This window comes from Geotrypetes seraphini, chromosome 2, assembly GCF_902459505.1.
Source record: "Geotrypetes seraphini chromosome 2, aGeoSer1.1, whole genome shotgun sequence".
Taxonomy (NCBI): domain Eukaryota; kingdom Metazoa; phylum Chordata; class Amphibia; order Gymnophiona; family Dermophiidae; genus Geotrypetes; species Geotrypetes seraphini.
In genome coordinates this window covers 356,305,587-356,332,542 of record NC_047085.1, presented here as the reverse complement: position 1 = coordinate 356,332,542, position 26,956 = coordinate 356,305,587, and the positions used below count along the sequence as shown (strand labels likewise).

Here is a 26,956-nt window from a genome sequence, read left to right as displayed (position 1 = left end):
CATCCTTGTTTTGAGATCTCAGTTTGTTAAAAGCTAACGTTAATATCTTATATGCAATCTGACTTAACATGGTTTTGCAAGGCCTCAGTCAGGCTCCAAAAGAGCCCTGCAGGAAGTGTTCTTGATGGATCTGATGTTACTGTTCAATGGTAACGTTCGTTCATTTTATACATTACAGTTTCATTATTGACTGTTATAACATTATATGAGCAGATTAGAACATTGGGTTCGGGGAGTTCCCTGTGTCTTCCCCCCCTTCTCCTGCCTTTTTTTCTAGGTCGCTTGCATGCTTTGGAATGAACTGAAGGAGGCAGCAGACATGAATTTCAAAAGCTGTGATTGATATCTTACTTCAGTATGCTTGTGAGAATGGTTGGCGTATGCTAAGGTTCAGCATACCATTCCTATCTACGCTTGCTGGCGCTAAAAACCTCTTGTGCTTTGTTGCCATGTCGGGGTGTCCAGTCCATCACAATATTGGCCCTTCCTACGTCCAAAAGGTCTTGTTCTGGGCGTTTAGGACTTGGATGAATTTTTGGTTGAGAATGTGGTATAAAGATAGAAGTAGTGGCGGTCTGGACGATCAAATGTCTGGACATAAAGATAGATGATTTTTTAAAAACTGATTAGTTTAGATGTACTTTTCGAGAATGGACATTTTACCGGTGCTGATTTTGGGCGAATAGCGCCCTACATCCAAATTGGACTTAGACGTTTCTTTTAATTATGGCCTTCTAGGTGTTCAATCCCAACCCACAGTTTGGGTATTGCAGAAATGCACAACTTTTCTGAGCATATGCTCCACCTCCTTAACCTGAGAGCTAGGAAACATATCCAGTTACAATTTCTGCAATCAGTCCATGCAGAAGACTTTTGCAGTAGCTCTGCTTCTTGTTTTTTATTTTCCGATTTAAATTTGTTTCTTGGTGGCTTCAGTGCCTTGAAATCCCTCCGCGGTGGTCCCCTGTTGGAGAAAAGGACACAAGTCATGTGGTGCTGGACTACAGCTTCACAGAGAAACTCTAGTGAATCTGTGAAGCCAGCCTCTTGTGTGCCGCCATCTTGAAGTAACCGGGGTCCCTTCCCGTGCAAGTCTGCTGGCCCTGTCGCAGGTTTCTAGCGTAGGCTGTTTGTGTCTGGACGGAAACCCACTCGGGTTTTAAGGTGCAAGCTGCCTTTCCTGCCCCCAACCGTGTGGCAGAGGATCCATGAGGGCAGAGGCTGTAGTTGATATCTGGCTGGCTGGCAGTCTGAAGACCTTCCATTCTGTGCATTTGGTGCTGTTTCTGAGGCAGAAAGTGCTTTTTTTCCCACTCGGCTGCTTTTAAAAATGCTGACAAGCAAAGGCACTACAGAACTGAGAGTACCTCCATTATTTTCTATGGGAACTTCAGGGGTTGCTTGTGGAATGATTTAAGTAATTTTTCACAGTTTCTGTGGGTAGGGTTCAGGCCCCCCACCTCTCCAGACCCCAAATCACTATTTTTTTATTTTCAGTTTTTGTTTAATTTTGCCATTTTTGGTGTAAATTCCAATTACCTCCTCCACCTATTCTCTTTGGGCAAAAGCACCCTAGTACTCCAATTCGACCTAAGCAGCGCTTTCGATCTGGTCGACCACGACATCATGCTCCGCTGCCTCGACTCCATCGGCATCTCCGGCCAAGTACTAGACTGGTTCTCAAGCTTCTTAACCAACTGCACTTATCAGGTCCACAGTAACGGAACCTTCTCCCATCAATGGCATAACTCCTGCGGAGTCCCACAAGGCTCCCCATTATCCCCCTCCCTTTTCAACATTTGCTTGGCCCCTCTAGCACGGATTCTAGCCGACCTAAACCTTAAATCTTTCATATATGCTGATGACATCACCATTATCATTCCCCTAACAACACTCACTCAACAGACGGAACAACTCTCCTCCTCTATCCTCACCAAGCTAGAACAATGGACCTCTCAATTCAAATTAAAATTAAACACAGAAAAAACCAAAATCTTCCTGGCAAGCCCTACCCACAAAATAACAAACACTTCCCTGAAACTGAACGGCCTAGAATACCCCATCAACCCCACCATAAAAATACTCGGAGTCATCCTAGATAGAAGCTTGACCTTCGAAGCCCACACCAGTGCCCAGGTCAAAAAATGCTTCTGTTCCCTCTGGAAACTTCGCACCATCAAACACCACTTCGACCACCCCTCCTTCCGCTTACTGGTCCAATCACTAATCCTAAACATATTGGACTACTTTCTTTCTGTAGCTAGCTGGTGCGGGTGGTTGTAGGCACCGGGAGGCGAGCGGAGAGGAGAGAGGAGCAGCGTGGGCGAGGGCAGGCAGGTCGGAAGGCAGGCGGACAGCGGGGGGTAGCGGCGAGAGGAAGCTCCGCCCACCCCCCAGCGTCACAGCAGCGTCGGAAAGCCCAGACTCCCCCTTAAAAGGGAGGAAAAGGCTGAGCCTGGGAAGCTTAGTTTCTTCTTTTTTTCTTTCTGTAGCTAGCTGGTGCGGGTGGTTGTAGGCACCGGGAGGCGAGCGGAGAGGAGAGAGGAGCAGCGTGGGCGAGGGCAGGCAGGTCGGAAGGCAGGCGGACAGCGTGGGGTAGCGGCGAGAGGAAGCTCCGCCCACCCCCCAGCGTCACAGCAGCGTCGGAAAGCCCAGACTCCCCCTTAAAAGGGAGGAAAAGGCTGAGCCTGGGAAGCTTAGTTTCTTCTTTTTTTCTTTCTGTAGCTAGCTGGTGCGGGTGGTTGTAGGCACCGGGAGGCGAGCGGAGAGGAGAGAGGAGCAGCGTGGGCGAGGGCAGGCAGGTCGGAAGGCAGGCGGACAGCGTGGGGTAGCGGCGAGAGGAAGCTCCGCCCACCCCCCAGCGTCACAGCAGCGTCGGAAAGCCCAGACTCCCCCTTAAAAGGGAGGAAAAGGCTGAGCCTGGGAAGCTTAGTTTCTTCTTTTTTTCTTTCTGTAGCTAGCTGGTGCGGGTGGTTGTAGGCACCGGGAGGCGAGCGGAGAGGAGAGAGGAGCAGCGTGGGCGAGGGCAGGCAGGTCGGAAGGCAGGCGGACAGCGTGGGGTAGCGGCGAGAGGAAGCTCCGCCCACCCCCCAGCGTCACAGCAGCGTCGGAAAGCCCAGACTCCCCCTTAAAAGGGAGGAAAAGGCTGAGCCTGGGAAGCTTAGTTTCTTCTTTTTTTCTTTCTGTAGCTAGCTGGTGCGGGTGGTTGTAGGCACCGGGAGGCGAGCGGAGAGGAGAGAGGAGCAGCGTGGGCGAGGGCAGGCAGGTCGGAAGGCAGGCGGACAGCGTGGGGTAGCGGCGAGAGGAAGCTCCGCCCACCCCCCAGCGTCACAGCAGCGTCGGAAAGCCCAGACTCCCCCTTAAAAGGGAGGAAAAGGCTGAGCCTGGGAAGCTTAGTTTCTTCTTTTTTTCTTTCTGTAGCTAGCTGGTGCGGGTGGTTGTAGGCACCGGGAGGCGAGCGGAGAGGAGAGAGGAGCAGCGTGGGCGAGGGTAGGCAGGTCGGAAGGCAGGCGGACAGCGTGGGGTAGCGGCGAGAGGAAGCTCCGCCCACCCCCCAGCGTCACAGCAGCGTCGGAAAGCCCAGACTCCCCCTTAAAAGGGGGCGAGCCAACGGCGCGCGGCCGTTCGGCGCGCGGCGAAGGCGAGCGGCAAAGGCGCTCGCCTTAGCGAGAGCGCCTTTGCGAAGGAGCCTTGCGAGGGAACCAGAAACGCCAAGTAATTCACTTTTCTCTTTTCTCATTTCTCCTTTCTATTTTCTCTCTCTTACCCACAGCAGGAGCACACCAGCACTTCACGAGAGCAATGGAGGACCCAGGAACCCAGAGGTACTTTCCAGTATACTGCACAGAGTGTAATATGTACGACTACCTCCCCTTGGGAAGGCGGGAGTACATATGCAGTCGGTGTCAGGAACTGGAAAGCCTGAGGATGGAGGTCGGCAGATTGAGGGTCAAGGTCCAGGAACTCGAGGGACTGGAGGGACTGAGAAACACAGAGGAGACGAACTGGTCAACCAAGGACACAGACGGAGCAGACCCCATGGTGGACCAGGTGAGGGACCTCGAGAGATTCATCGAGGAGGCCTATAGGAGGAAGGTGGAGGAACAGGACCATCAGCTGCACAGACATATGTTGGCAGACGAGACCCAGGATCCACAAGGCGACACCGGGGAAGGACCTAGCGGAGGAATCACGCAAGAGGAGGAGACCGTGACCCACCGGGACCCCGAGGGAGAGACACCACATTACACTGAGGACACAGACCTGAGACAGAGGAGGTTGCTGAGGAAAGGGAAGTCTGCTATTGTGGTGGGAGACTCGATCTTGAGAGAGGTAGATAGTCACGTAGCTGGAGGAAGGGAGGACCGGCTGGTGACTTGTCTCCCAGGGGCCAAGACACGAGATGTCACTGATAGGATCGAGAGGATCCTGGACGGAGCAGAGACAGAGGAGACTGCGGTGATAATCCACATCGGAACGAATGATGTGAGCCGGAGGAACTTCAGCATGGCTACACTGACTGACCAGTTCAGGGTCCTGGGACGAAAGCTGAAGCGGAGTACCCGGAGGATAGCATTCTCGGAGATCCTGCCTGTACCGAGAGCAGATGCAAAGAGGCAGGCAGACCTCCAGGCTGTGAATGCATGGTTGAGGAGATGGTGCCAGGAGGAGGGCTTCCACTTTGTGAGGAACTGGACGTCCTTCTGGGGAAAGAGCAAGCTCTTCCGGCGGGACGGCCTGCACCTGAGCACAGCGGGAACTAGACTACTGGCAGCCAATGTGAGGAAGGAGATTGAGAGGGCTTTAAACTGAGGAGAGGGGGAAAGCCGACAGCTGATCTGATGTTGACGCTTCGGACAACAGCATCCAGAACAGATGCTGAACGGGCTGACTGCAAGGAGGAAGTAGAGAGACCGGTGGATCTTATGATCAGACAGCGAGGGAAACATCAGGTAAAGGGAGCTTGCTGGGAAGAGACTATGGGGAATAGAGACACAGGGGGACTGGGTGGCACGAGGGCGAAAACTGAGGGCAATATAGGGGTGCCACAAGGCGAGGGGGATCAAACAGAGCCTCAAGGGATGATAGCCCAGGAGGAGACCGGTAGGGCTAGAAAACCCAGAGGAGAAGCTGGGGAGAGGGGTGGCGGAAATGTGGGGAAACCGAAAGCTGAGAGAGTAAAGGCTAAGGGCAAAGCAGAAGCACAGGGAACAGGAGAACTGCCCGAAATTCAAGGGGAGGCGGCCCAGGTAAATAAGGAGGTGGAGGAAAAACGACAGGACCTGCGGTGCTTATACGCCAATGCAAGAAGCCTCATGGCCAAGATGGGTGAACTAGAGGTCGTAGCCAAGGGGGAGGACCTGGATATAATTGGAATTACAGAAACATGGTGGACAGAGGAAAATCAATGGGATGTGGCGCTGCCAGGGTACAAGCTCTACAGGAGGGACAGGACCCACAAGAAGGGGGGAGGCATAGCACTATATATAAAGGACTCTATCTACTCGGTCGGGATGGATATGGCAAAGAAGGCAGAGGGGCTGGAATCGCTATGGGTCAAATTGCCGGGAAACAAGGGTACAGACATAAAACTGGGGCTGTACTATCGCCCACCTGGTACGCCGGAGGAAATCGGACACGACTTGGAAGCTGAACTGAGACAAGAATGCAGGACTGGAAGTGTAACAGTGATGGGGGACTTCAACTACCCGGGGATTGACTGGAGTACGGGTCACTCCAACTGCACTAAGGAAACAGGATTTGTAGAAGCTGTGAGGGACTGCTTCATGGAGCAACTAGTCAAGGAACCAACACGAGAGAGTGCTACTCTTGACCTCATCTTAAACGGATTAGGGGGGCCTGCAAGAGGGGTAGAAGTGGGAGGACCAATAGGCAACAGTGACCACAACGCGATCCGATTCACATTAGAAAGGGGGACACCCACAGTAAAGAGGACCGCAACAACTGCGCTCAACTTCAGGAAAGGGAACTATGTTGCTATGAGGGAAATGGTGGGGAGGAAGCTCAAAAACGTCCTTAAGATGGAGACTGTAGGAAGCGCCTGGACCCTATTCAGGGACACCCTGCAGGAAGCACAAAGAATGTACATCCCAAGTTTCAGGAAAGGTGGAAAGAACAAGCGGTCAAAGGACCCGGTTTGGATCTCAACAGAAGTAAAGAGGGCAATAAACGACAAGAAAGTGTCCTTCCGGAGATGGAAAAAGGACCCAACGGAGGAAAATCACCAGGAGCACAGGAAATGCCAAAAGGAATGCCACCGAGAGGTTAGAAAAGCAAAAGGGAAATATGAAGAGGGGCTGGCCAGGGAGGCGAAAAACTTCAAGGCATTCTTCAGTTACGTAAAGGGGAAGCGACCAGCGCGAGAGGAGGTGGGGCCGTTGGACGATGGGGATAGGAAGGGAGTGATCAAGGAGGATAAAGAGGTAGCTGAGAGGTTGAACACGTTCTTCTCGTCGGTTTTCACGAGAGAAGACACATCTAATATACCGGACTCAGAGGAGCTCATGAGTGGGGAACAGGCTGAAAAATTAGAACACATAGAGGTAAGTAAGGAGGATGTCCTCAAGCAGATAGACAGGTTAAAATGCGGCAAATCGCCGGGCCCGGATGGGATCCACCCAAGGGTTCTGAAAGAACTAAGACAAGAAATAGCGGGCACAATCCAGCATGTTTGCAACCTATCCTTGAAAACTGGAGAGGTACCAGAGGACTGGAAATTGGCGAATGTCACACCTATCTTCAAGAAGGGATCGAGGGGTGACCCCGGAAACTACAGGCCGGTGAGCCTGACTTCAATTATAGGGAAGATGGTGGAAGCTATGATCAAGGATGGTATTTGCGAGCATATCGAGAGATATGGCCTACTGAGAACAAGCCAGCATGGATTCTGTAAGGGAAGGTCATGCTTAACGAACCTTCTGCACTTCTTTGAGGGAATAAGCAGTCGGGTGGACAATGGGGAACCTATAGACATCATTTACCTTGATTTTCAAAAGGCTTTCGACAAGGTGCCACATGAAAGGCTGCTCAGGAAACTGTGGAACCACGGGGTGGGAGGGGATGTGCACAGATGGATCGAGCACTGGTTGTCGGGTAGACTGCAGAGGGTCGGAGTAAAGGGACAATACTCTGACTGGCGGGGAGTCACGAGCGGTGTGCCACAGGGATCGGTGCTGGGGCCGTTACTCTTCAACATATTTATCAATGACCTGGAAAAAGAGGCAAAGTGTGAGGTTATAAAATTTGCAGACGATACCAAACTGTGCGGCAGAGTTAGGTCTAGGGAGGAGTGTGAGGACCTGCAAAGGGACCTGGACAAGCTGGAAGACTGGGCAAACAAATGGCAAATGTGCTTTAACGTGGAAAAATGCAAGGTCATGCATATAGGTAAAAAGAACCCGCTGTTCAAATACAAATTGGGGGGGGCATTATTGGGAGACAGCAGTCTTGAGAGAGACTTGGGTGTGCTGGTAGATGCATCACTGAAGCCATCTGCACAGTGCGCAGCAGCCTCGAAAAAAGCCAACAGAATGCTGGGCATCATAAAGAGGGGCATAACAACCAGGACGCGGGAAGTCATCATGCCATTGTATAGAGCTATGGTGCGTCCACATCTGGAATACTGCGTTCAATATTGGTCGCCGTACCTCAAGAAGGACATGGCGGTGCTTGAGAGAGTCCAAAGGAGAGCAACGAAACTGGTAAGAGGGCTGGAACACTGCCCATATGCCGAGAGGTTGGATAGGCTGGGGCTCTTCTCTCTGGAAAAAAGGAGGCTCAGGGGAGATATGATAGAGACCTTCAAGATCATGAGGGGCATAGAGAGGGTGGATAGGGACAGATTCTTCAGGCTGAAGGGGTCAACAGGCACGAGGGGGCATTCGGAGAAACTGAAGGGAGATAGGTTCAGAACAAATGCAAGGAAGTTTTTCTTCACCCAAAGGGTCGTGGACACTTGGAATGCGCTACCGGAGGAAGTGATCAGGCAGAGTACGGTACAGGGATTCAAACAAGGATTGGACGGATTCCTGAGGGATAGGGGGATCGTGGGATACTGAGAGAGGTGCTGGGATGTAACACAGGTATAGAAAGCAAACCAAGTAATAAGTATAGAAATCCGACCAGGTCGTGCATGTGCAAGACCAGAGGGTTAGGACTTCGATGGGAAGATAAAACTCAATGGGAAACCAAGGTGGCAAGGGGGCCCCTTCTGGTGTCTCAGACAGGCCGTGACCTGTTCGGGCCGCCGCGGGAGCGGACTGCTGGGCAGGATGGACCTGAGGTCTGACCCAGCGGAGGCACTGCTTATGTTCTTATGTTCTTATGCAATATCATATACCTGGGAGCCTATAAAAACACCATCAAACGTCTTAGAATAGTACAAAATGCCGCTGTCCGCCTCATCTTCGGCCTCAAAAAATATGACAACGTCAGCCCCTATTACACCAAACTCCACTGGCTGCCGGTGGAGGCAAGAATCATCTTCAAATTTGCCTGCCTCTGCTTCAAAACCTTAGCAGGCTCCTCACCAATTTACCTATCTGAGTACTTTGAAATTGCAGGCCCCTCCCGCACTCGAAATACCTACCTGTTTTCTTTTCCCTCCCCGAAGGGCTGCCTCTACAAAAAATTCCTCAACCGATCCCTAGCATTCCAAGCGGGCAAATGGAACAAATGCCTCTCCACTCTCATCTCCAATTCCCCCCCCCTATCAAACTTTCAGGAAGCTAACCAAAACCTACCTTTTTGACAAATTCCTCTGAACGTTCCGATCCCCTCCCTCCTCCACCTCCACCTCTGACCTCGACTCTCCCCCAGACCCCTTACTGCCGTAGGTTACACTTCCATTTGTAAAACTGCTGTATGTAACTCATAGCAAACATAACTACTCCGAATATATCACCTACCTGCAAAAATTAGCTTCTCTGTCAATGTACCGTCTAAAATGTAAATGTAACTTGATTGAAAAAAAAAAAAAAATTGCATTGTCTAAAATGTTAATGTAACTTTAACGAAATTGTAACTTCGCTGTAATTGTACAGTCTCTTCTTCTGTTAACCGCATAGAACTTCCACGGTAATGCGGTATACAAGAATAAAGTTATTATTATTATCTTGGAATTTAAAATCGATCTTTTTTTTCTAACCTTTATTTCTACCTCAAAACCCCCTCAATTTGACTCAAAATCATTTGGAATAGGCTCCCCAGCCCCTAATCTGTTGAATGTGGACATTGATTGTGCTGGATTGGCGCTGGATCAGTGATTGTGTACTGCGTGCCTAGTGCATTGGGGGAGGGGGCAGGAGCTTCAGACTTTGCCTCCTCCGAGTGGGTTGGGGAGCCAACCTGGGTTGGTGCCTTCTGAAGAAAATCTCGCCCAGAGGCTTCTGGAGTCTGGCACAGAATAGAGGTCTGCACGGGAACGGGGATCGCGGGGATCCCGCGGGTCCCGCGGGGATCCCGCGGGTTCCCCCCCTGGCCCACGGGACTCCCACGGGGACGCCCCCTGGCCCACGGGACTCCCACGGGGATGCCCCCCTGACCCACGGGACTCCCACGGGGACGCCCCCTTGCCCACGGGACTCCCACGGGGATGAAAACAACCTACCTAAATTCTGGCGATGCAAGTCTGGCGTCGCGTCGGGAAATAGCCATGTTGAGCAGTGAGCTCAGCACGTACACAGATGAAAGCCTTGCTTGCTGATTGGTCCGGCGGCCCCGCCCCACCGTGCCGCCGGACCAATCAGCAAGCAAGGCTTTCATCTGTGTACGTGCTGAGCTCACTGCTCAGCATGGCTATTTCCCGACGCGGGCATTAGGCTGTTTTTTGTCATTTCGGGTGGGGGATGGTAGCGGCAGCAGCAGCCTGAAAAAGAAATCATCCTGGCCGGGTTCGGTGTCATGCTCCGGAGCTTCTACAGCCTTCCTATCTCCCTCTCCCTTCTACCTGCGGCTCTCTTCGGCAACTTAGCAGCAACGATCGACACAAGCTTCTGGCGTCGGGGCCTACCCTCTGCGAGTCCCGCTTGTTTCAACTTCCTTTTTCCACAAAGGTGGGACTCGTAGAGGGAAGGCCTCGATGTCGGCAGCTTGTCTTGATCACCGCTGCTGACGAGTTGCTTAAGAGAGCAGGGGGGTGTTGCCAGGTGCAGGTAGAAGGGAGAGGGCCAGATGCAGGACTCGTGGGTGAGGGAGGAGAAGAGAGAGGGGAGAGAAACAAAAGGAAATATTTCATACTGGGCTGGGCCGGAGTGGAGAGAGGGTGGAAAGATTCTGGCTACAGGGTGCATTAACAAAGGAAAAAGGGGGAAAGCTGAAAATGGAGATAGTGACACAAAGAAGAGAAAGGGTAAGCAGGACCTTCTGAATAAGGATAGAGATACAGAGGGGACATGAAGAGGAGGTGAAATAGAGACATAGAAGTAATGCTGAAAAAGTGTGTGTGGGGGGGGGGAGATAAAGACATTGAAAGGGCAAATGGTGAATATGGGGTAAAGACAAGGACAGAGACAAATGAAGATTCTGAAAAAGTGGTGAGATAGGGATATAGGTGAGATGGACACAAAGAAGGGTGATGCTGGAAAATAGGTGGAATGGTAATTCTGACAGACACAGAAGGGAAATGCTGGATCAAGGAGAGATGGGGCTCAGGCTGGATGGAATGAGGAGAAATGCCTTGTTGGCCCGGAACTTCCTCTCCTACGTCAGAATTGACGTCAGGGAGCGGAATGCTGGTCAGCGCGACGCTTCTGCAGGGAAAGCTTGGGACAGCGGTGGCTTGGGGACTATTCCCCGATGGCGGTGGCAGCAAACCGAGTGGCTTTGGGGGAGGGCACGGAGAAAGAAAGAAAGGGGGCAGACAGAGAGACAGAAAGAAGGGGGAACAGGGAGACAGAAAGAAAAAGTTGGGGGAGAGAATGAGGTCTGGAGGAGAGGAAACATACAGGAGGCTGAAAGAAAGGAAGAAAGATTGGATGCACAGTCAGAAGAAGAAAGTGCAACCAGAGACTCATGAAATCACCAAACAGCAAAGGTAGGAAAAATGATTTTATTTTCAATTTAGTGATCAAAATGTGTCTGTTTTGAGAATTTATATCTGTTGTCTATATTTTGCACTATGGCTCCCTTTTACTAAACCGCAATATTGTTTTTTAGCGCAGGGAGCCTATGAGCATTGAGAGCAGCGCGAGGCATTCAGCGTAACTCCCTGTGCTAAAACCTACTATTGTGGTTTAGTAAAAAGGGAGGGGGTGTATTTGTCTATTTTTGTATTTTGTTACCGAGGTGACATTGCATAGAGTCATCTGCCTTGGGAAATGTATATGGCAGATATCTTTGTTTTGTGTTCAAAAGAAAAGGAAATGCATTTCTGGTTTTATTTCTACAGTGTTGAAGTACTTGTTGGCCCTTGCTGTGACTGGTGGGGATCCCCAAGCACCGCCAGCAGAGGACCTCCTCTAGAGATGGTCAGAACTCCCCTCCACCAAGCGCAGCAGTCGCTGGCAGCATCCATGAGCCACTGAGGTGCCAGCATCTGTGACTCAGGGACGCTACTGCTGCCTGCCAAGCTTGGCAAAAGGGACCCCAGGCCAACTGCAAAGGAAGTCCTCAGCTGACAGTTTGTGGGTTCTCATCAGCTGAGTATTTATATTTTATATTTACATTAGAGGTTCTGGTAGAAACCCATTTACAAAGTATGTATTCTTCCCAATTAATATTTCCAAATTAATAGTCTCTTTGCTTATTTGTAAATGGGTCTCTACCAGAGCCTTTAATTCAGTAGCATAATTAAATAAAATAACTATTTCTGAAGTTTATAGGGAAGGATGGTGACGGAGGGGATTCCTCGCGGGGACGGGTGGGGACGGAGGGGATTCCTCGCGGGGACGGGTGGGGACGGAGGGGATTCCTCGCGGGGACGGGTGGGGACGGAGGGATTCCTCACGGGGACGGGTGGGGACGGAGGGATTCCTCACGGGGACGGGTGGGGATGGGTGGGATTTTGGCGGGGACGGGTGGGGACGGGTGGGATTTCTGTCCCCGCGCAACTCTCTAGCACAGAATGCCTGCATTTCGAGTCTGAGGAATCTCTTGGTGTGATTCTTGTACCTCAACAGAGCTGTGCCATGGTTGTGGAGTGGGCCTTTTCACCAAATTTTATTAGGTTTCTCTGAATGGCGTATCCTCAGACCCTGCTCGTTTGACGTAGCTGGCGGGTGCATCGAGGCATTTTCGGTCTGTTGCATCTGGCAAAGCTTCCTGTTCGGGAGCCCTTTTATTTGGCTATTCCAGAGCTCAATTGCAGTGGTTGCTATGCAGATTTTATGATTCTTCTGTCTCCTGCCACTGTATTTAATTTGGATCTAGCTGATGCCTTTGCTGAGACTGTTTTCCTCGGCTGCCCCCTGAGCGTTCAGATTGGGAGTGCTGACCCTTCTTCGCATTTTAAGAGTTTTCTGTCTGCCTCTTTATGGATGATGAACTGAAAGAGCTCTATTTGGATTTTCCATCTTTCAGTTCTCTGTCTTCGGTCCTGGACCATTCTCCTGTGCCTTTTTTTCCATTCAGTCCATAATATAATGATATAATAAAAAATGGAAAGTTGCTGGAGTTTTCACAATTGCAACATAAATTTGATCTTAAAAAAACACAATATTTTAAATGGTTGCAATTGAAGCAATCCATTCAGGTAGGGTTCCCTGAATGGAAAAATCTTACTAATTATCACAGTTTGGAATTCCTGTGTTTCCAGATTAATTCAACAGGTCATGAAGCTGCACAGTGGTATAAATTAATATCCGGTTATATAAATAAAAAACCAAAAAATGGTCTTAGAGACATTTGGAGCATTGAGATAAAGCACCAAATTAGTGCATCTCAATGGCCACGACTTTGGTCTTGGAGGCTAAAATGTACGGTATCAGCATCTATGAGACAAACTTGTTTTTTTCTTTTACATAGAGCTTTCTGGACCCCTGTTCGATTACAAAAAATAGATAGCTCTAGGTCAAATAGATGCTGGCACTGTCATGTTGACATTGGGACATTAGATCATCTTTTATTCTATTGTCCATTCATCTTAACATTCTGGAAATCAATCTGGCCCCAAATAAATAGGATGTTAGAAAATCCGGTAGCCTTGACATATGATACCATATTATTTGGAACAACTATGAGAGCAAGAAGTCAAATATCATCAAGTAATAACAAACTTCTTTTTATTTTAACTGGAATAGCAATACAACAAATCACATTCAATTGGAAAAAACATGACAGATTAAATTATACATTCTGGTGGAATTCTGTATGTCATATATACAAAATGGAGCTCACTATAGCAACACAAAAAGGACATATAGATAAATTTCAAAAAATATGGAGACCATTAACTGAATATTGTAAAGAATGATTAATTTTCCCATGTATAGAATTTGATTAGAAGAAAAAGGGATCATATCTCTAAATATTATATAATATATTAATACTTGATTTATAATATGAAATATGGAAAGAATAGCATTTAAAAATTTTATTCATGTATTACTGAATAGAAGGGAGGGGGGAGGGGATGGGATATTATTATATTAACTAAGAATTATATAAATTTAGTTTTCTGAAATATTAGTATGAATTTATATTGTTGATGTAACATATGAAAATGAATAAAGATTTCTCATTCAGTATTGATAGGGAGGGAGGGAGGGGAAATTATTATATTCAATAATAATTATATTAATTTAAATTTCTTACATAATATTATAACTTTATAAAATATTGATTTTCTAAAGAAATTTTAAATTTGATATTAATCTGTAAGTTAATCAAGTGTGATTATTCAAGTTTATAATGAATTTATTTAAAACACTTGTTGTAACATAAGAAAATGAATAAAGATTTATAAAACCATTCAGTCCACAGCTCCTTGGTCTGGTTTCATAACAATGTGATCCCCAGAAAGCTCTTTCCGATCTGCTAAAGCTATGTCTGCGCTTTATCACCTGGATCCTGATTTTCGGCAGGTTTGAATAGCTTGAGGTAGATTCTGCCATGGTGCAGGTTATCCAGCTCTGCTCTCCCTAGTGATGGAGGAATGAGGTTTAAGGACTCTCACGATTGCAGGGTGGATGTTATATTACAAAACATTTTTTTCTGGCAGCATCCTCAGGTAGCCGAGTGACATGGCCACTTCCTTTATGGCACATGCCTGTTATTTCGGCCTATACAATGCATCCTCTGTGGAGGTGCATGCCTATCCTCTGCTGGAGATTGGTGTGGCTTTGGTGCCGGGCGCCCTTTATGATCTCATTCGAGTTCTTAGTAAATTCTCTGCTGGTGCAGTGTCTAAGCACTGGACTCTTTGGAAGAGGATGCTGTCTCGAGGATCTCCTTCAGCAGAGATCTTTTCAAGGGCCGATTTCTTGTTGGTATAGGTCTGGATGACCTCTACTCAGGTGTTGCTGAATGTCGCCCTCAGTTGCTCCCTGCGAACAAGTTTTGTTGGACTTTGGGAAGGGGTCATAGATCTCTTCATTCCTCCTGCAGGTGTCATCAGGATACGCAAGTTTTTCTTCCCAGAGACATTCCCAGGGCTACGTCCGGATTATAATGGTTACAATTCCAGGCATCCTCAGGTTCCTGTGCAGTGGCTATTTAGGGGCAGTGGACTCCTGGTCCGCAACGTTGGTTGACTAATCGTCTAGAGCAGGGTTGTCAAACTCAGGCCCATGGGCCAAATCTGTAACGCAATGTAATTATATTTGGTCCACAAGAAAATACCAAATGTCTACTAGAGCTGGCCCTCCGGGTATGTCAATGTACGACAACTATATACTTCTCCCTCCATATTCGCGGTTTCAGCACTCGCAGTGTTGCTTATTTGCGATTTTTTACATGCTTACTCCTCCCCCCAAATTACATCATGAGTAAAGTACTGTACCGATAATAAGTTTGGCGCTTCCCAGCTTTTACCCTGAACATCGCTGCTTCCCAGCTTTCACAATAGCTGCTTCCCAGTGTGCACAGAGAAAAGTGCTGCTTCCCAGCATGCACAGAGAACGCTTTTGCACAGCACTCCCACAGGTCTCCCCCCATGGCTACAAAGCGCAAGACTTCAAGTGCTACCAAAAGTGCTCCCAAGAAGGAAAAAAGTGAAAACCTTACAAGAAAAGGTAGAATATTGGATATGCTTCAGAGACTAAAATCATCCTCCACTGTTGCTCGACATTGTGGCATTGAGTCAACCGTTATGTACCCACATGAGTTCTACATTGAGGGTGTTGAGATTGTCTACATGCCCCTCAACACAACATCTCTCATCCATCCTCTTGACCAGGGGGTAATAAGGACATTCAAAGCACACTACACACGGTATTCATTGGAGAGGATTGTCCATGCGATGGATGAAGGCCCCAACAAGTAGAACATCATGAAAAAGTGGAAGGATTTCACTATTGCCGATGCCATCAATATTATTGAAAGAGCAGTGAAAGCTGTCAAGCCAGAGACAGTGAACTTGTGCTGGAAGAATCTTTGGCATGAATGTGTAAAAAGGGAGCCCACTGTCATCACCGCAGAGCCAGTCCAAGAAATTATGGAAGACATCGTGGACTTGACAAAGCAGGTAGGTGGGGAAGGCTTTGAAGATATGAATATGGAGGATATTCAAGACTTAATAGACACCAGATCCAACAAATTAACAATAGATGACCTAATTGACCTGACTGCTCCCGAAGTAGAGGCAATACAAAAAGAAGAGGAAGATGGAGTAGTAGAAAGACTAGGGGACACTCAATGAAGTTACAGGGAAATACTTCTAAAACCAGTAGGAGGAAATTTTTTTTCACTCAGAGAATAGTTAAACTCTGGAATATGTTGCCAGAGGATGTGGTAAGAGCAGGTAGCGTAGCTGATTTTAAGAAAGGTTTAGACAAGTTCCTGGAGGAAAAGTCCATAGTCTGTTATTGAGAAAGACATGGGAGAAGCCACTGCTTGCCCTGTATTGGTAGCATGGAATATTGCTACTCCTTGGGTTTTGGCCAGGTACTAGTGACCTGGATTGGCCTTTGTGAGAACGGGCTACTGGGCTTGATGGACCATTGGTCTGACCTAATAAGGCTAGTCTTATGTTCTTAAGAAGAAGTGCTAGAAGACAAGTTTACATTGGACAATATTGCAGAGGGCATATGCAGGTTCAATGGTGTGATGGACTTTTTCTATGACATCAGCCCGTCCATGGTATGTGTATTGAAAGTGAAAGAGTTAGCAGAAACAGCGATTTCGACATACATGAATATATATATAAAGAAATGAAGAAGCAGAAGAATCAGACAGAAATTACAATGTATTTCCAAAAGATACCAAGAGTCATTGCCACTCCATCCACCTCTTCCACCCATGAGGAGGCATCCCCTTCGTCTCTTTGTCTTCCTCCTATACCTGTACCGCATACTGAAGACCCACATCCACTGCCTGAAGAGGCCCCTGGTGCTCACTTATCCTCTTTGTCTTCTCATCCTGTAGTACATGTACAGGATGATGTACAGGACAATGAGGATGAAGACACTGCCTGAGTATTTTTTTAGTACTGTATATTCCAGTAATTTATTGAAATTTTTTTTTTAACCTTGTTGAGATAGTATAAAGAAATATAAATTACTGTATTATTACTGTACACTACTGTATTATGCAATAAATAACTGTTTTCTACAAAAATCTCAAATATGATCATTATTTGTTATTCACGATTTCAATATATTAATGGTGGCTTTTACAAAAAAAAAACCCCCACGAATAACATATAAAAAGTTATTTGCGGTTTTTCCGTATTTGTGGTTATGTTCCGCCCCTAACCACCGTGAATACGGAGGGAGGAGTGTACTATCTTCAAGATGTGTGTCAGTTGTTTTTAGACCTTTCATTTTTATTTATTATTTTTAATCGGGTTTTAATTCATCATGTGACCATTGATGTCTTTAGCACTTTTTGTGCCACTTTTTGCTTATGATTACGGTTATGACTACGGTACTTATCATGTGACCCCCTTTTTAAATTGCTGGTGTTTTTCGAGCTGGTTTTACTTTCAGTATGCTCAGTTTGGAGCGCTATAGATTGTCTCTACTAGGTAAGAGCCACCATGGCTTTATTTCATTTTTCCTTTTTATTTTTAACGTGCACATAGTTATTTTAAGTATTAGCTGATGGATTTTATGTTTTCTATAGTCTCTTGACACACTGCGACGTTTGTTACTGCAGGACAGCCACACTTTTTTCACGCTCTGCAGCAGACTTTTTATTTATGCATTTTTAAACCATACCGCACGCAAGGTTTTGTAGTTATTTATTTTTCACTATTTATATTTTTTTTGTTGTGTTTTAGTTTATTATATGCCCGCGATGCTTCTTTGGCCACTTTTATGTTTACACTCTTTTAGTTTCTTTTGCCGAACCTTGTCTTCGAACATGGTTCGGTGCTTGGACCCATACTCTTCAACATATTTATAAACGACCTGAAAATTGGTACGACGAGCAAGGTGATTAAATTTGCAGACGATACAAAATTATTCAGAGTAGTGAGGATGCAGAAGGATTGCGAAGACCTGCAATGTGACATAAACATGCTCGAGAAATGGACCATGACATGGCAAATGAGGTTTAACGTGGATAAGTGTAAGGTGATGCATGTCGACAAGAAAAATCTTATACACGAATACAAAATGTCCAGTACTTGGAGAGACCCCCCCCAGGAAAAAGACTTGGGAGTACTGGTTGACAAGTCAATGAAGCCGTCTGCACAATGTTTGGCGGCGACGGCAAAAAGGGCGAACAGAATGCTAGGAATGATTAAGAAGGAGATCATGAACAGATCGGAGAAGGTTATCATGCCGCTGTACTGGGCCATGGTATGCCCCCACCTGGAATATTGCATCCAGCACTGGTCGCCGTATATGATGAAGGACATGGTACTACTCGAGAGGGTCCAGAGAAGAGCGACTAAAATGGTTAAGGGACTGGAGGAGTTGCTGTACAGTGAGAGATTAGAGAAACTGGGCCTCTTCTCCCTTGAAAAGATAATGAAGGGAATAGACTTAGTAGATAAAGACAGGTTGTTCACCCTCTCCAAGGTAGAGAGAATGAGAGGGCACTCTCTAAAGTTAAAAGGTGATAGATTCCAAACAAACATAAGGAAGAAGTTCTTCACCCAGAGAGTGGTAGAAAACTGGAACGCTCTTCCGGAGGCTGTTATAGGGGAAAATACCCTTCAGGGATTCAAGACAAAGTTAGACAAGTTCCTGCTGAACCAGAATGTACGCAGGTAAGGCTAGACTCAGGGCACTGGTGTTGACTTAAGGGCCGCCGCATGAGCGGACTGCTGGGCACGATCGACCACTGGTCTGACCCAGCAGCGGCAATTCTTATGTTCTTATGACCACGGTACTTATTTTGGTTGGCCCGTGACTTTGTCCAAGTTTTTAATTTTGGCCCACTGTGCATTTAAGTTTTGACACCCCTGGTCTAAAGAAAAAAATAAGTAGGTAAGAACCTAATTTCTCCTTTCTGTAATACTTGGACTCTGGGTTGGGATTGAACACCTAGCATATGGAATCCTCCAGGGTCTAACAGAAAGAAGATCATCGAAGGTATAAACCTAATCTTCTATTATAAACAATTAGAAAGATATTCTCATTTATCCATACAAGTGGTGGAATTGAATTTTACATTTTAAACAATATGAAGATGATTTGGCATGTTATTTTATAATTCTCTAATGAAAAGAAAATGGAAGACACTGGATAAATCTTTCAACTCACGAACAATTATATTGCTGTTAATTACTGTACTTGTATACTCTTATATTGATTACAAGCATTTAAATGTTAAACTCTTATTCAATTTTTCTTTTTATGTGTAATTCTTTAAAATTCAATAAATATTTGAGAGGGAAAATATTATTTTACACATTATTTTTTTAAAAAATTTTTTATTTATTAAATTTTGCATTCTTACAATAATTGATTATACATATTATCTTTAATCAATACATGAAAATTGTGATTACAAATAATTCATCGTATCACATAGAATATAACCCTCCCCTTACATTTTGGTGGAATTCAGTCTGTCATATATACAAAATGGAAAAAACAATAGCATTACAACAGGGAAATATTCAAAATTTTAAGAAAATTTGGGAACCATTGACTCGTTACTCCAATGATCAGATTTCATAGCACATTAGTAATAGTTATATTAGAATGGGGAGGGGAATGTATATTATATGGAATTAAGAAATTTACACATTATTTTTGTTAAACGATGTATGTTCTGAAGATCTATTTTCTATTTTCTTTTATGCTTGTAAACATAAGGACCATCTGAATCTGATAATTTCAGTCACAGCCTGAGAGGTGTGATTCCTCGGAGCTTGGAATATTTGTTTTTCCTCATTGATCGAGAGAGAGAGAAGGTATTGTACTGTAACTATTCTATAGTACTGCAGAGATGTGGAAAAAGCCTGTTATTAAAATGTGTTAGCTGAAATTATTTGTTTTGTTATGCATCTTTAAGTAATTTAGGCTGCCTCCTTTGAAGGAGATACACCTTGATTTAGTGTCTGTGTTGGTTTTTAGGTCTTTCTTGTACAATCCCACGCTATTCTTGGACAAATGGGTAATCAATCCCATCTCGTAAGATTTCTTGTAGGAAGCTTCATGTACATATTTTTGTTACCTCAGGACTGCTCTCTGACTTCCAGTTGTCTTCCTAAAAGTGAGCCAGTAGGAGCTAGTCTTTTCTGCTTGTGTTTATTTGTCTCTCTCATTAGTATTTCTTTACATTCTTCATGCTGCAGAAGATCCCCGTGGCGACTAGTGCTGCCCAATTCAGGAAAAAAAATTTCGATTCAGCCTATTAAATTGATTTTTCAATTTGATTTTCTTGCCCAATTGGGTGTGGTTTTTTTGTTTTATGTTTTTTCAAACATCCTGGTTGGTTTATTTTATAGCCTCTTCACCCCCTTTGCCCTCTCCTACCCACACTGGTCCTGTGGTGTAAAAAAATAAACAAACAAACAAATACTTTTCCTCTCTCTGTTAAATCCTAGCTCACTTTTGCGGTCTAACACCAGCTCTGGAAGGATACACATTTCAAATCTGACATTGTAATCACAAAACAGAAAATAAAATTATTTTTCCTACCTTTTGTTGTCTGGTCATTTTTCAAATCATGTTGGTCCCAGGCTCTGGTTGTCTTCTGACCAGGCTCTCCTTTCTTTTTTCTCCATGCTAACCATCCATCTTCCATCTCTGTCCTCCCCTTCTGTTTCCCTTTCCTCCTCTGGAGGTCTGGCATCTTTCCTTTTTTTATCTCCATCCCCCCGCAGCTGCAGCAATAGACCCCACCATCCACAGATCCACCATTTCTCCTTTTCTCAACTACCCTTTCATCCAGCATATCTCTTCTGTGTCCCTGTCCCTATTCTCCTCTCCAGTAGTGTCCTCCTTGTGTCCCTGTTCTGTGCTCCCTCCATGCCCAGCATCTTGTCTCTGTTTCATATCTCTCCCCATATCCAGCTTCTTCTTTCTCTCTTCCTTACTTCCTGTATCCCCTTCCTCAGGTACAGGATTTCTCCTATTATCTCTCCTGCACCCTGCCCACCTACTTTGGAGCAATATCTGTCCCTCTTATACCCTTTCCCTTGTGGTCTTGCATTTTTCTCTCTCCATTAGTCCAGCACCTCTCCTCTGCTTTCCTCACCCTCTTTTTTGTTTGGTTTCTCTCTTCCTTCACTTCACCCCAGGTCTGGCATCTCCCCTTTCCTCTCTTACTCCTTTCCTCCTCCTCCTCCCTCTGCACAGGCCTGCCTCCCCGCCAAGAAGAAACTCTTCCTCCTCCTCCCCCTGTGAAGGCCTGCTCCCCTGCTGCGAAGGCTGATCCCCCCCCCCCCCCGCAAGCCTGCATGTTCCCTCAGCTTCCCCGCTTTTACTTACTAATATGGCAGCCTGCAGGATCGCTGGTGGTATAGCGATCCCTGTAGCTGCCGTCATCCTCAGCGGTACGTTCTGTCTGCCACTATCCTGACCCTGACTTCAGAGGAGGGGCGAGACCATAGCAGAGAGAACGTGCTGCTGAGGAAGCGGGGAAGCTGGGGGAACGTGCAGGCCTTTCCGACTGTCCCTCTACCCTCAAGCAGGAGCAGCAGTGGATGACCAGCAAGAGGCAGCGCTGCCGCTCCTGCTTTAGGAAGGCACGGGAGGAAGAGTCAGTCATCGAATTGGGAGGCCAATTTTTTTTTAATTGAACCAATTCAAATCGATTCATCTGATTCGAATCGGTGAATCAGGCAGCATTAGTGGGGACAGCTCTGGTTGCAGGAGAATACAGACTTTTAGGGTAAAGTCTGCTTCCAGGTGATTGGTCCTTTTGCAATGCACCTTCCTGGACAGTCTGCATTCTCAGTTTGGGGCTCAGGGACTGTTCCCTTGTGAGCGTTGCTCACCCCAGGTTCGTCTGATAATGGGTTTGAGTGCAGGCTGTGTGGCTCCGTGGAGGTGTGTCCAGGATTGGGGCCCATATGTTCCTCCACCTGGTAGCGCGCGTGGTGTTTATGGAAAGGTGAAGGTCTCCTTCCAGATCGTTTTGTCCGAGAGGCAGTCAGAAGATACCAACAGTCCAGGTTTCAGGCTTCATGAGGCAGAGGTTCTCCCTGTAAGCTGAATCAGCTTCCATTTTGCAGCTCCCAGCACACAGCATGGCACAGTGAGTAACACGCTGACAGCCTGTGAGATTGATTTTGGTGATTTTTCAGATTCAGTTTTTAGGGGATTTGGAGGTTAGCCCTAGGTCCTCCCACCCCAAAAATCCTTAAATTGACTTTTTTTTTTTTCCGGTGTGTGTTTCCTGGGCTGTTTTTAAAATATATTTATTTTTAATTTCATTTTGAAAATAATATCAAGCAGTTTACACTTGTTTAGGAAACACAAAGAAAAATTACAAGATAAAATAATTTCATAAAGAAGTGTTAATAATAATGATGACACATCTTCTTAGACCCCAAAATCAGAAACCAATGAGTGGCGATCTAAAACTATAGCACTTCTATAATTAGCACATAAATCAAATAACAAGAAATGGCTTTATGTATTGACTCCTCCTATACTATAATACCCCTTTATTCCCTGGGCCGTTTTAGTGCTAAAATTGTTCCTGCGGTGGCCATCTTGGATTTTCCCTGATTTGAAATAAGCTTCTATCTATCTCAAAACACTTAGTTTTTGCAAGAAAATGGTTAAGATGAACTCCTCAGGGCAGGATACTTCAGATTCATGCCCTGTTTGCAGCGGATGGCTGTTGTGTGAGCATCCGTGTTCCATGTGCGAGAAGGGGAAGATGGCATCAGTTTTAGCCCCTCCCCCTATGGCACTCAGTCCATTCGGGAACATCTAAAATACAGCTGGGGGTAGTGCAAATGCGTCTCCGGTGAAATGCAGCTGGAATTCAGTGTCAAAAGCCCGCAAAAGCTTCAAATGCTCTAAGAAAAATTCAGAGGGTGTATGCTCCTCTGGAGCAAGGTTTTCTTCCTAATTTTATTAATATTCTGTTTCTGGCTGCTTTCATCCAGCATCTCTCTTCCTTCCCCACCACCGCAGGGTCCACCATCTCTCCCTTTCTCTTCCGAACTCCCTTCCTATCCAGTATCTCAATCCCCCCCTCCTCACCATCCCTTGTGCCCAACTTCTCTTTCTGTTCCTTCCCTCCCTCCCTCCATCCCATTGTCCACCATCTCTCTCCCTCTCCTGTGTTTACACCCATTATTTCTTCCCTCCCTCCCAAGTCTGGTATATGCATGTCTCTTTGAATTCCCCTTCCCTCCCTCCCTCCGTGTACTTCTACACCAGGCCCTCCCCCCCGAAGGCCTGCATGTTCCCCTGAAGGCCTGGTATGTGTCCTCCCTGAAGTCCTGGTGTCCCCCTCTGTAGGTCTGCTCCCCCCCAAAAAAAGGCCTTCATGTTCCCCCTGACCTCCCGGTTTTAGCTTTAGCTAATACGGCAGCCTTTCCTGCACTAAGCTAACTACGTTCCTGCGGGGCCAGAGAAGGAACCCGTCGAAGACTATAAGCACGGTACTGCACTGGTATCTCAGCAAGTCGCGTGGGCTATCTACAACTGCCAGACCTATCCCGCAGGAAGTGACGTTCTTTATCTCTGCGAGCCAAAGCCCGAATGAAGGCTCAATTCCTGACATCACCATCTCATAACCCTTGTAGTCTGTGGACATCGCTCTCTGTATTCAATTCAGTAGCCTTAACCACACCCCTAGCCTGCCTTCCACCTGGGAGATTTGTGCGCAGGGCAGGGTGTGCTGACTGAGCTATCAGGCGCTAGGAAGTGGAAGGTATACCTCAGCGCTCATTGGTGGAAAACAGCGGTAGCGGTGATAGAAGTGTACTTGGAGACTTGAGGGGAGAGAGTGCGAGAATAAAGAGCAGAAGTGGCCTTTGGACTCTCGCTTGTAGCCATTGGTCAGGCAGCGCGTGCAGAGCAGAAGTTACATTAGATGGACCCCGGCGGCAGAGGGAAAACCCGAAAGGGTCTCTGCAAGGGGGCCGAGTCGCTGACTTGAATTGGTGAGTTCGGTTTTTTATACAAATGAATCGATTCACCCAAGGTGAATCGAATTGGAAATCGGGTAGCACCAGCCATCGGCATCCAACAAGATGATTGCTCGGTTCTTCAGCCATTGTCACTAACCCGTAAATGAAGGATTGGACGCCATGGTGCAGCTGTGGCTTCAGCTGGATCTTCTTCATCTTTCCTCTGTGGCCCATGATAGGCCGTTTTCTGCGGAGAATCAAGATTCACTGGGGGTCAGGTGATTCTCGTTGCACCCAATTGGCCGAGGCGCCCGTGGTATACAGACTTGGTTCATCTGTAGCTGGAGCAGGGACTCAAGCTTCCCTGCCACTCTCGCCTTCTCATACAGGGTCCCATAGCCCTGCAGGATCCAGACTGCTTTGGTTTTATAGCCTGGCTCTTGAGCATGCAGCTTTAATATGCAGAGGCTACTTGGCTAGAGTGGTAGCTACCATCTTACACAGCAAGAAGAAGTCGACATTTGCTGTGTATGCTAAAGCTTGGCAGTGTTTTCATACTTGGTGCACTCGGAAGAGCAAAGACCTGAACTTGGTGTTGATCCTGCTGATTCTTGCTTTGCTCACCCAGATGTGGTCATGTTCTTAGGTTACTTGCATGCCCACCCTATGAACCTTTGGAGTGGGCTTCTTTGATGTATCTTACTGTCAAGGCTGTCTTTATGGTGGCCATTACATCGACCCACAGAGTTTCCGAACTACAGGCTTTGTCCTTCAAAGATTCTTTTCTTCAGATTATGGACTCTTGTGTTATTTGTTCCATTCTTGTGCACTGTTCCATTCTTTCTGCTGAAAGTAATATCTAGTTTTCACATCAACCAAGAAGTGAGGTTGCCGGAGTTTTCACCCTCGGGTTCGAAAGGACAAGACAGGATGTTGAAATTGTTGGATGTGTGCAAACTCTTACTGCAGTATTTGGAAGTCATGAACAAATTTTGTTTGTTGGATCACCTGTTTGCGCTGGTTGAGGCAGCCCATAAAGGTAGACCAGCTTCAAAGGCCACTATTTCGAGAAGGATCTGGATGGCAATTTCATCGACCTGTATTGGAGCTGGTAAATGTCGTCCTGTGTTGGAGGCACAATCCACGTGAGGAGTGGCATCCTTGTGGGCACATTACAAAGTTTTACAGAAGAGATGTGGCAGGCAAGAAGGATTCAGCATTTGGATCTTCGGTTCTGGCAGCAGGTTCATCAGTCCCACATTAGTTTTGAGGAACTGCTCTGTTGTGTTGTCCAGGAATAGAGTGGGATTGTACAAGAAGGAAAGATTAGGTTCTTACTTTGGTAATCTTCTTTCTTGTAAATCCACACACTATTCCTGGAACCCGCCCTGGGAGTTGCTGATTCACCAATTGTCTGCCTCAATAAGTACTGGTAGTTAAACTACTTATTGATTCTTTGACCAGCCTTTGTCGAGAATAATATCCACAAAATTTCATGCACTTTGCTTTAGGGGGTCCTTGACTACTATGCCTCACACTGTTAGTGTAGGCTGATTCTCAATATTTTCACTGTTTTCCTGTTTATGATGATTTTTACATTTCTGATCATTCTAATGTTTGTTGATGTTATTTTGAGCAGGTTAGACATGCTTCTTGGTGAGTTTCCACTTACCCCTCTCCTTTCTGTGTCCTATAAAAGTATAACTTGTCTCCTTTTTTACCAACTGGAAGTCAGAGGGCAGTCCTGAGGTAAGGGGGGGATCAAAAATAAGTAAATGAAGCTTCCTACAAGAAATCTTTCCAGATGGGATTGACTTCCCACTTGTCCAGGAATAGAGTGTGGATTTACAAGAAAGAAGATTACCAAGGTAAGAACATAATCTTTCCTTGTATTCTCTAATTGTAGTAACCAATAGATCTTTATGTTCTAGTAATACATGGTGGTTTATAGCTCTGAGGGTTATTTTATTAAGCAGTGTTTTAAAATGCTAATATTGTAAGTGCAGAAAAGGAGGCCAGAGGCTAAGATAGCATTGATTCAGTTATGCCTTTACTTTTTGGCCTTGCAGGCAGGAGATGGGAAAAGCTTCCTGTGCAAGTGTTCTTTCATTGAAATCTACAATGAACAGATCTTTGACTTGTTGGACTCTGCCTCAGCTGGACTGTTTCTCCGAGAGCATATCAAAAAGGGTGTGTTTGTTGTTGGTGTGTTGGAGCATGTGGTTACCTCCGCTGCTGAAGCCTATCAGGTAACCTATGTGCTGTTTATCTTTCAGATTTAAGATCTGTGTAGTGAAGTATGTCCCAAAAAGAAACCCAGGATTGCAGTGCTCATTTAAGTATTCATAATCAAGCCTCAATAAATTTTCTTAGGATCTAAAAGCCATTGTATAAATTTAATGTACTCAGTATGATGTACAACAAGCTATTTATTACAGTAGCAGGAAAGTAATAGATAATAGGCTACTGTTCTCCATTGCCCATCCACCCAGAGTGTATCTCGCAATGGAGAGAAATTTTAGGCTGTAGTTGCTGAAGTATGAGAGGCTAAAGCTGCAGCTAATAGGGGTGGGTAGGCAGTAAACTATAGTCTACTTTTGAGACAGACATGGGGGAAGCCACTGTTTGCCCTGAATCAGTAGTATGGAATTTTGCTGCTATTTGGATTTTTACCAGGTATTTGTGATTTGGATTGGCTACTGTTGGAAACAGGAGACTGGACTAGATGGACCATTGGTCTGATCCAGTATGGTTGCTGTTATGTTTTTATCAATCCCCCATAATTAAATCTCCTCCACCTGCACATATTTTCCCAGCTCCTGTACATGAGCACACAGATATTTTGGCTTTCTTTCCTGCTTCCTGTAACAGACACCCAGCACATTCTCCTTCCACCAACCTTCATAGCAGACAAACAATCTCCCTTCTGTTACGTGTTCAATCCCAACTCGCAGTCTGGGTGTTGCAGAATTCATGTATTTTCAGAACATATGCAGAAATTTCTGCTGTTGCTCTGTGTCTGTTTCTTATTTTTTTTTAACTTAAAGTTTGCTTCAAGTAAAGTTTGCTTTAAGTGCCTTGAGACCCCTCCCCGGTGGTCCACTGTCAGAGAAAAGGATGCAGTCCTGCAGAGCCGGACTGCAGCTTCACAGAAACCTCTGATGTCAGCCTTCTGTGCGCCACCTTCTGGAAGTATCCAGGGTCCCTCCCATGGAGTTTGCTGGCTGGTAATCCCACAGTCACAGGTTTCTAGCACAGGCTATATGCATCTGGACAGAAACCCACTAGGGTTTCAGGCATAGGCTGCCTTTCCCGCCCCAACTGCATGGCAGAAGATCCATGGGGGCT

At 46.2% G+C, this 26,956-nt stretch overlaps 1 protein-coding gene across 3 annotated transcripts in view; it reads left to right on the top strand.

Moving 5' to 3' along the window:
- The window catches only part of KIF15 (kinesin family member 15), a 288,169-nt gene that overhangs the window by 40,425 nt on the left and 220,788 nt on the right, over positions 1-26,956 (top strand). For all 3 annotated transcript variants that reach the window (XM_033930440.1, XM_033930441.1, XM_033930439.1), the window contains exons 6-7: positions 19,386-19,483; positions 25,678-25,857. In XM_033930440.1, the coding sequence (XP_033786331.1) occupies positions 19,386-19,483; positions 25,678-25,857 (278 nt within the window). The remainder of the gene's footprint in view (positions 1-19,385; positions 19,484-25,677; positions 25,858-26,956) is intronic.